Raw genomic sequence first — 10554 nt, forward strand, 5'->3', positions numbered from 1 at the left:
TTATGATGTGTCTTGGTGTGGGCTTCTTTGGGTTCCCCTTTTGTTTTTTGGTTTTTTGTATATATATTTTTATTGATTTTTGAGAGAGAAAGGGAGAGGGAGAGATAGAAACATCAATGATGAGAGAGAATCACTAACCGCTTACCTCCTGCCCGCCCCCTACTGGAGATTGAGCCCACAACCCCAGTATGTTCCCTTGACTGAAATTGAACCTGGGACCCTTCAGTCCGCAGGCCGATGCTCTATCCCCTGAGCCAAACCAGCTAGGGCTGGGTTCCTCTTCTTTGGGACTCTGTGCTTCCTGTGCTTGTAAGTCTATTTCTTTCACCAGGTAGGGGAAGTTTTCTATCAGTATTTCTTAAAATAGATTTTCAATATCTTGCTCTCTCTCTTCTCCTTCTGGCATCCACATATTGCGAATGTTGGTATGCTTGAAGTTGTCCCAGAGGCTCCTTACACTAACTTCATATTTTTGGATTCTTTTTTCTTTTTGCTCTTCCAATTAGGTGTTTCTTGCCTCCTCATATTCCAAATCATTGATATGACTCTCAGAATCCTCTACTGTTGAATCCCTGTAAATGATCCTTTTTTAAAATATATTTTTATTTATTTCAGAGAAGAAGGGAGAGGGAGAGAAATAGAAACATCAATGATGAAAGAGAATCATTGTTTGGCTGCCTCCTGCATGCCCCCTACTGGGGATCAAACCCACAACCTCAAGCATGTGCCCTGACCAGGAATCAAACCTGCAACCTCTTGGTTCCTGGGTCAACTGCTGAACCATGCCGGCCAGGCTGTAAATGATTCTTTATTTCAGTTAGTTTATGCTTAATTTCTGACTGGTCCTTTTTCATCTCTTTGAAATTCTTACTAAGATTCTTGAAAGTCTCATGAAGATCCTTGAGTAACCTTATAACCATGGTTTTGAATTCTGTATCCAGTAGTTTACTTGCTTCCGTTTCTTTCATTTGTGACATGTTTCTTTGTCTCTGCATTTTGGCTGCTTCCCTGTGTTTGTTTTTATGTATTAGGTAGAGCTGCTATGTCTCCTGGAATTGGTAGAGTGGCCTTGTGTAATAGGCATCCTGCAGGGCCCAGTGGCTCAGCCTCCCCAGTCACCTGACCTGGGCACTGTAGGTGCAGCCCTGTGTGGGCTGTGTGCACAGTCTTGTAGTTGAGACTTGATTGCTGTTAGTGTCACTGGGAGGAATTGACCCCCAGGACAACTGGCTGTGAGGAACAGCTGAGCTGCTGTGCAGGAAACACCCCTATGGAACAGGATTTGCTTATGTGGAGCTTTGGTGCTCACTGAGTCTGCCTCTTGAGTGTCTCACTTCTGGTTGTGTAGAGTTGTAAACTGCTATGGTTTGAAGCTGTCCACTGGGTTCACTGGCTCTGTGGCCTCCAGGGAGGTGCAAAGTCAGCCACTGCCTGGGGCCACCCAGCAGGAGCTAGAGACGGATCTGCAGATAGCTATTTGCTATCTGTATTGGGCTCAGAGGTGCTAGGCAAGGCCCAGCTGTGAAGTAAGGCAGCCTGGTGCTAGTGCTGGGTCTTGGGCCTTTTATTGATAGGTCTGAGGCAAGCTGTCACCAGCTGCAGCTTGTTTGAGAGATTTTAGAAAAGTCTGAAGCCTGAGCCAGGACAGACCATTCATATGTAAAAGGTGCTACAAACAGCTTGGGTGGGGCTGCAAATTGGATGGGGCATAGTCTGGGGGAATCCCGAGGAATCCTGATGGTGGAGGAAACACTGTACTCCAGGCTGATGGAGACTCAGATATGGCTGCCAGTCAGCCCTGTGACGGGAGATCCCAGCACAGGAATAAAGACCTTTGTGAGCAACTCTGTCTAGGAGAAAGCCATCCCTGAGTTCCTGCCCCAATGCCAGACAATCCTGTTCCTCCCCATAGGTGTCTGGATCCCTGAGTAAGTTCATGCACCAGCCCTTTCAATGGAACATCTGGGACTCTAGCAGCCTCCTTGTCACTCAGCCACAATCCCCACTGGTTTTTACAGTCCATAGTTGTGGGAATTTCTCTTCCCAGCTCTGGAACCCTGGGCTGGGAGTCTGGTGTGGGGCTGGGACCCCTTGCTCCTCACGGGCAGCCTCCACAGAGACAATCTCCCTCCAGATTAAAAAAGTAGCACATGTGGGTGGTGGACCAGCCCATTCCGGGGCTCCACCCCTCCTACCAGTCTCATTGTGCTTTCTTCTTTACTTCTCTAGTTGTAGGACTTCCATTCAGCCTACTTTCAGGTGGTTCTGAATGATGTTTGTTCTGTATTTTAGTTGTAATGTTGATGTGGTTATGGGAGGCAGCAAGTACAGGCCTATGCCGCCATCTTGGTTCTTTTGCCAAGCTATTTCTGGTTCAGCTTTCACTGGAGGTCTTCAAAATGGTCCTTACAAGTGTTCTTAAAGTGAATGCAAAGACTTGAACTGAACCTCTTGATTTGCAAGGATTTGTGAGGTTTTCTGGGTCAAGTGAACACAAACCATTCTGAGGTCACCTCGGGCTGCTTTTGGGAAGAGCCATGGCCAGATTAGTTAGGCTCACCTTCAGGTCCCTCATGCCCTGTCTACTGCATTATCATGTCCTCTAATTACAGAAGGACCTTTCTGTCACTGAATCCAGTAAGCATTTTCAGTCCTCCTTTATGTAACCAGGTTAACCACTCACATTCCCTTCTTCCTGAGGCATTCTCTATCTTTCATAGAGAATACTTTCTGGGTTTTGTTATTTCTTCAATTATTCCTTCTAAATCTCTTTGTGGGATCCCCCCTCCCATTCACTTGCTCACTCATTCATTTATTCTGCAAATATTTGTAGAGCAACTATTATGTGCCAGGCACTGAACTAAGTGCCAGGAATATGATGGTGAATAAAACAAACCAGCTTTCCACTCAATTTCGAGCTCTAGCTGGTAGAGAAACATACGCGCTCCAGTTCTTCACTACCATCAACGTTGTTTGCTTCCTCTGGGCATATCTGTGCCACTCACCGCCACACAGTCCACCGTCATAAGCCATCATCATGGTGAAGCTCCCAAAGGCTGATTAAAATCAAGGTGACCCCCAAAAAATGGCTCCTCCTCCAAAGGAAGTAGAAGATAGTGAAGATGAAGAAGATGAAAACAGAAAAAAAGGCAAGAAGGCTACCACAACTCCAGGAAAGAAAGTGATGGTTTCCCAAACAAAAAAGATTGTAATTGCCACAGCAGTAAAAAAAAAAAAGGAGTTGTCACCCCTGGCAAAAAGGCAGCAGTTACACCAGCCAAAGCATTAGCCACACCTGGCAAGAAGAAAGGTACAGCAGGCAAAGCATTTGTAGCAACCCCTGGTAAGAAGGGAGCAGCCACCCCAGTCAAGGGAGCAAAGAATGACAAGAATGCCAAGAAGGAATACAGTGATGAGGAAAATGATGATGACAGTGAAGAGGAGGAGGAGGAGGATGAAGATGATAATGACAAAGAAGATGACTCTGAAGAAGAACCTATGGAGATTGCACCAGCCAAAGGCAAGAAATCTCCTATAAAAGTTGTTCCCGTGAAGGCCAAAAGCACAGCTGAGGATGAAGACAAAGACGACGGTGATGAAAGGAGGACAATAAAGATGATGAGGAGGAGGATGAAAAGGAGGAGGAAGAGCCTGTCAAAGAAGCACCTGGGAAACAAAAGAAGGAAATGGCAAAACAGAAAGCAGAAGCCACAGAACCAACTACGGCTTTCAATCTCTTTGTTGGAAACCTGAACTTCCGCAAATCTGCTCCTGAATTAAAAACAAGTATCAGTGATGTTTTTGCTAAAAATGATCTTGCGCCCTAGGTGGTTTGGCTCAGTGGATAGAGTGTCGGCCTGGGGACTGAAGGGTCTTGGGTTTGATTCTAGTCAAGGGCATATGCCCGGGTTGCAGGCTCAATCCCCAGTGGGGGGAGTATGGCAGGCAGCCAATCAATGGTTCTCTCTCATTACTGATGACTGATGTTTCTATCTCTCTCTTCCTCTCTGAAATTATATATATATATACATATTATTATTATTTTTTAAATGATCTTGCTATTATGGATGTCAGAATTAGTGTGTCTAGGAAGTTTGGCTATGTGGATTTTGAATCTGCTGAAGCAGCTGGAACTGCTGGAAAAAGCCGGCCTGGCTCAGTGGTTGAGCGTCAACCTATGAACCAGGAGGTCACAGTTCAATTCTGGTCAGGGCACATGCCTGGGTTGCAGGCTTGGTCCCCCGTGTGGGGCCTGCAGGAGGCAGGCAATCAATGATTCTCTCTCATCACTGATGTTTCTATCTCTCCCTATCCCTTCCTCTCTCTGAAATCAATATAAATATATTTTACAAATAACAATCCTATCTAATAAAAGACAAAAAGGGTAACTAACCGTACCTCCGCTACGCTTCCCATTGGCTAATCAGGGCGATATGCAAATTAACTGCCAACAAAGATGGAGGCCGGCAGCCACGCAGCTGAAGAGAACATGAGGCTTGCTTGCTCCAGTGATGGAGGAAGCCAAGGTTCCCCGCCTGCCGCGGCCGGGCTCTGAGCCCGAAAGCAACAATGTTTCAATTATAGAAGCTAAACAAACCCCAGATACCTGCTTTCAGCTGGCCGTGGCCTCAGAGCTGGGAGCGCCAGTGACGACAACAATGTTTCAATTATAGAAGGTAAATAAATCCCAGAATAAAAAAAAAAGAAAAAAAGGAGAGACTGGGAGCTTCAGTCGCTGGCCAGCCTGAAAACGGCCCGCAGCCCCTCACCCAGACTGGCCAGGCACCCCAGTGGGGACCCCCACCCTGAAGGGGGTGTGACCAGCTGCAAACAGCCATCAGCCCTCACCCAGGCTGGCCAGCCACCCAAGCGGGACCCCCACCCTGATCCAGGACACCCTTCAAGGCAAACCAGCCAGTCCCCACCCGTGCACCAGGCCTCTATCCTATATAGTAAAAGGGTAATATGAAAACTGACCCTAACAGCAGAAAGACTGGGAATGACTGGTCACTATGACACACACTGACCACCAGGGGACAGACGCTCAATGCAGGAGCTGCCCTCTGGTGGTCAGTGCGCTCCCACATGGGGGAGCTCTGCTCAGCCACAAGCCAGGCTGATGGCTGCCAATACAGCGGTGATGGTGGGAGCCTCTCCTGCCTCCTCAGCAGTGCTAAGGATGTCCGACTGCAGCTTAGGTCTGCTCCCCGCTGGCAAGTGGACATCCCCCGAGGGCTCCCGGGCTGCCAGAGGGATGTCTGATTGCCATCTTAGGCCCAATCCCCCGGGGAGCAGGCCTAAGCCAGCAGGTGGTCATCCCCCGAGGGGTCCCAGACTGCGAGAGGGCACAGGCCGGGCTGAGGGATTCCCCCCGCCCCGAGTGCACAAATTTTTGTGCACCAGGCCTCTAGTAAAAAAAATAAAAGTCTTTGGCAATAAAATTGAAGTAGAAAAACCAAAGGGAAAAAACAGTAAAAAAGATCGAGATGCAAGAACAATTTGCCTTATAAAGTTACTCAGGACGAATTAAAAGAAGTGTTTGAAGATGCTATGGAGATCATATTAGTCAGCAAGGATGGAAAGACTAAAGGGATTACTTATATTGAATTTAAGACAGAAGCTAATGCAGAGAAAACTTTGGAAGAAAAGCAGAGAACATTAATGGATGGGCGATCCACTTCCCTGTGCTATATGGGAGAGAAAGGTCAAAATCAAGACCATAGAGGTGGAAAGAATAGCACTTGGAGTGGTGAATCAAAAACACTGGTTTTAAGCAACCTTTCCTACAGTGCAAAAGAAGAAACTCTTCAGGAAGTATTTGAGAAGGCAGCTTTTATCAAAGTGCCCCAGAACCAAACTGGCAAATCTAAAGGGTATACATTTATAGAATTTGCTTCATTTGAAGATGCTAAAGAGGCTTTAAATTCCTGTAATAAAAGAGAAATAGAGGGCAGAGCAATCAGGCTGGAATGGCAAGGACCCAGGGGATTGCCTAATGCAAAAAGCCATCCATCCAAAACTCTATTTGTCAAAGGTCTGTCTGAGGAGACTACAGAGGAGACATTGAAGAAGTCATCTGATGGCTCTGCCCAGGCAAGCATAGACACCAACCGGGAGACAGCCTCTTCCAAAGGGCTTGGCTTTGTAGACTTCAACAGTGAGGAAGACGCCAAAGCCACCAAGGAGGCCATGGAAGGCAGTGAAATTGATTGAAACAAAGTTAGTTTGGACTCGGCCAAGCCCAAGGGTGAAGGTGGCTTTGGGGATCACAGCAGAGGCAGAGGTGGTGGCAGAAGAGGCCAAGGTGGATTTGGTGGCAGAAGCTGGGGAGGTTTTGGAGGTTGAGCAGGATTCCTAGGAGGCAGAGGAGGAGGAGGTGATCACAAGTCACAAGGAAAGAAGACGAAGTTTGAATAGTTTCTTCTATCCCTCTCTTTCCCTCTTCCATTTGAAAGAAGGACTCTGGTGTTTTTACTGTTACCTGATCAATGACAGAGCCTTCTAAGAATATTCCAAGACAGTATACAGTCCTGTGGTCTACTTGGAAATCCATTTAGATAACATTTCAAAGGAGATACCCTGTTGGTTTTGACTGGATATTCATTCGTATAAACATTTTAAAGAGATGAGTGATAGAGCTAACCCTTATCTGTCAGTGTTGAATTTATGTTGTTTCTTCTCATGTACAAAACCACTTTTTCCTGACAAATAGTTTGTGTGTGTGTGTGTGTGTGTGTGTGTGTGTGTGTGTGTGTGTTGGGGGTATAATGAAAAACAGAATGTCTTATCATGATTTTGCTTCAGCAGCTTTGGGACAAATTAAAAGTCCTAAACTCTGAAAACAAATAAAATAAAATAAAACAAACCAGGTCTTCCTAATCTTTCTCTAAAAGTCAATTCAAATGCCTTCGTAGCAAATGAAGACTGTGTCAGTGGTTGGATCACAGGAGAGTGCATGCCCTACATAAAGCATTCAAATTCAACCTATAAAACAACTTTTCAACCAAGAAAAACAAAAAGTCTGAGTTGAGATTCTGCCCTACATGTCTTCCTATTCCTCACACTCTCCAGAATGCCCCCACCATGTACCCCATCATCCAAGGCAGATACCTAGAACCCTAGTCTTCTCTTGCCTCACATACCAGTTTAAGCAACGCTATCCTACCAATCTTACTTCTAGAATCTGCCCACTTGACACTACGCCTAAAGACACCACAATAGCCGTAACCGGTTTGGCTCAGTGGATAGAGCATCGGTCTGCGGACTCAGGGGTCCCAGGTTCGATTCCGGTCAAGGGCATGTACCTTGGTTGCGGGCACATTCCCAGTAGGGAGTGTTCAGCAGGCAACTGATCGATGTTACTCTCTCATCGATGTTTCTAACTTTCTATCCCTCTTCCTTCCTCTCTGTAAAAAGTCAATGAAATATATTTAAAAAAAAAAAAAAAAGACACCACAATAATCTCTTTTCCTACAAGTACAAGAGCCTTTTAATTTGGTCTGTCTTCAGTATAGCCATTATGATCCATTCTCTAAAATACAGTGAGAAAAATCTTTCCAGAATGCAAATCTGATCAAATCATTCTCTGCTGTTTATACCTTCAATGAATTTCTCTGCCCTTATGAAAAAGCAGATAGATACTCCCTTATCTGGCCTTGTTTACCTCTGCTGCTCAAACTCTTGCCATACCCCTACTCCCACTTAGTGTTTCTGCTCAGCTCAATTTCTCTCTAGGTATCTGAAACTTGCTGTTCTCTCTGCCATACTTTTGCAAGCTTTATCTCCCTGTCTGATTCCTCCTCCTCCTCCTTCTTCCTCTTCCTCTTCCTCTTCCTCTTCTTGTTCTTCTTCTTCTTCTTCTTTTAACCCTCACTTGAGGATGTTTTTTTCATTGACTTATTTTTTTAGAGAGAGTGGACGGGAGAGAGAGGAGGGGAAGAGAGAGAAACATTGACGGGAGAGTGACACATTGATTGGTTACCTCCTGCTTGCTCCCCGACTCGGGCCGGGGACCAAACCAGCAACTGAGATACATGCCCTAGGCTGGGAATCAAACCAGTGACCCTTTGGTCTGTGGGCCAACACTCTAACCACTGAGCAAACCAGCCAAGGCCCTATTCATTCTTTAGATCATAATTTTTTTTTAAATATATATTTTATTGATTTTTTACAGAGAGGAAGGGAGAAGGACAGAGAGTTAGAAACATCAATGAGAGAGAAACATCGATGAGCTGCCTCCCGCACACCCCCCACTGGGGATGTGCCCGCAACCAAGGTACATGCCCTTGACCGGAATCAAACCTGGGACCCTTCAGTCCACAGGCCGACGCTCTATCCACTGAGCCAAACCGGTCAGAGCTAGATCATAATTTAGAAGTCATTTCCTTCAGGAAGGCTTCCACAGAACCTAGTACTGCCCTATCATAACACTTCTATAATTGTTTGTTTACTGCCTTCCTAAATAGTAATCTCTACACCTGGAACATAGCAGGTATACAGTAAATTTCTGTTGAATAAATGAATGAATATTGAACGAAATGACCATAAATAGGCCTACTTGAGCTTTAGAATTAAACCAATCCTAGTGCTTCTTACCCCTCTCCCTCCTTTTTTTTAAATTTAGAAAGATATCTCTTCAGAAGGATTCTCTGACCCCAAGGTAGGGCTCTTGAATACTGACCCACTTTTTATTTTTTTTATAAGAGTGGGGAAGACACTCAGAACCACTGTCTGTAAAGCGTGGCAAAGAAAATAGCAACAAAGAGAGCCAAGCTGCAGCAGATCTGGTCCACCCTGAGCTACATACCCTGTAGGAGTGGAACAACTCTATGGCGCGGAGCACATCAAACTTCCGAGCCATGAGGAACTTTACAGCCACATTCCAAGAAAGAGGGGAAACGTTGTACTGAACTGTCCACTTGTTAATCTCTTCAAGAAACTGCTTGGTGGCCTGTTTAACAAAGAAGATAAAGAATAATGAGTAAGTAGAGAACATATTTACTGAAACAAAAAACAAACAAGAAAAAACCCAATCTTTCCCCCAAGCAGGTCTGAAACCAAAGTTTACTACAGGGAGCTAGTGAAGACAAAAGTTTGAAACCAGAAATAGTGAAAATTCATTAGTACAATTCAATGAGGCCAGATAAGGAGACAAGGATCCCAAATGAGATGCAAACTATTGGCCCCAAAACAAAAAAACAACAGTTTGTTTTTCGAAGGTTAAAAAAATTCGATGGGCCCTAGCTGGTTTGGCTCAGTGGACAGAGCGTCGGCCTGTGAACTGAAGGGTCCCAGGTTCAATTCCAGTCAGGGGCACATGCCTGGGTTGCTGGCTTAATCCCCAGTAGGGGGAGTTCAGGAGGCAGCCAATGATTCTCTCTCATCATTGATGTTTCCATCTCTCTTTCCCCTCTCCCTTTCTCTCTGAAATAAATACAAATATGTTTAAAAAAAAAAAGTTAGATGGGCCTTCTGAAGGGTTACTGCACAATGTGCAGTACAATACATTGGAATTAGCAGTACTATCTGAGAGCAACAAAACTGTTAGGAAGAATTTAACAAATCAAAAGGACAACTGTTCTTTGCAGCTGACTGACCCCACAAGACGTCTTCATGCTTCACATGGCAGCCCAAAACCAGACACTAGTGCCCAAAGAGTCATTAACAGCCGCTCTGGATAGTGGTTTGGGGAGGGGCAGTGGTGGAGAGCCTAATATTGGGGGAAGAATAAAAATTTTTCATTTTCACTGTATGATAACAAGCTGGCAAGATGCCTGTTTGTTCCAATCTCTTCATTAAACCATGTCCTTTTATCCTCTTTCACCCTGTTTCTCCTTACATTTTTTAAAAAATATATATTTTATTGATTTTAGAGAGAAAGGGAGAGGGAGAGAGAGATAGAAACATCAATGATGAAAGAGAATCATTGATTGGCTGCCTCCTACATGCCCCCTACTGGGAATCGAGCCCACAACCCAGGCATGTGCACTTGGCAGGAATCGAACCTGGGACCCTTCAGTCCGCAGGCTGACGTTCTAAACCAGCTAGGGTTCTCCTTACATTTTTAACCAGTTTCCACTCTAGCGGTGCTAACTTTCTGTTTCTTTATTAAGAACAGGATTTACATGGGGATTTTTTCACAAATATTCTAAATTCCTAAACCTTTTCTACATAGCTATTCAGTCCCTTCCATCCAAAAACTTTTCTCACATATTTGTCTAAAAGGTGATCAACCTGATGAGAATTTTGAAATTTAGTTGATCAACCAATCAACCCACAGTTAAAATGTATTTATTTAGCTACTAGAGGCCCGGTGGGGGTCCCTCGGCCTAGCCTGTGGACATCCCGCGAGGGTCCCAGATTGCGAGAGGGTGCAGGCCAGGCAGAGGGACCCCACCGGTGCACAATAGGGGCTGGGGACGGATTGCAGGAGGGCTCCAGGACGTATCTAGCCCTTCTAACCCAGTCCTGATCATCTTGCCCAGTTCTGATTGGCTGGACCACAGCAGCAAGCTAAACTACCCCTTGGAGCTTCTTCCCCCTGGTGGTTAGTGC

At 45.3% G+C, this 10554-nt stretch overlaps 1 protein-coding gene and 1 pseudogene across 2 annotated transcripts in view; one reads left to right on the top strand and one right to left on the bottom strand.

The window, feature by feature from the left end:
- The window catches only part of PTPN9 (protein tyrosine phosphatase, non-receptor type 9), a 104985-nt gene extending 95315 nt beyond the window's left edge, over nt 1–9670 (bottom strand). Inside the window, exons 1-2 of one of the 2 annotated variants that reach the window (XM_023753145.1) lie at nt 9597–9670; nt 8807–8950 (exon numbers count right to left, since the gene is read on the bottom strand). In XM_023753145.1, coding sequence (XP_023608913.1) covers nt 8807–8950; nt 9597–9614 — 162 coding nt within the window. In that variant the 5' untranslated portion in view covers nt 9615–9670. Of the gene's footprint in view, nt 1–8806; nt 8996–9596 lie in introns of those variants that run through there. The other variant, XM_006087902.3, reaches the window with a different exon arrangement.
- On the top strand, nt 3038–6417 carry LOC102418859 (annotated as a pseudogene).
- Nucleotides 9671–10554: the final 884 nt, after the last annotated feature.

Source organism: Myotis lucifugus, unplaced genomic scaffold (assembly GCF_000147115.1).
Source record: "Myotis lucifugus unplaced genomic scaffold, Myoluc2.0 scaffold_41, whole genome shotgun sequence".
Classification (NCBI taxonomy): domain Eukaryota; kingdom Metazoa; phylum Chordata; class Mammalia; order Chiroptera; family Vespertilionidae; genus Myotis; species Myotis lucifugus.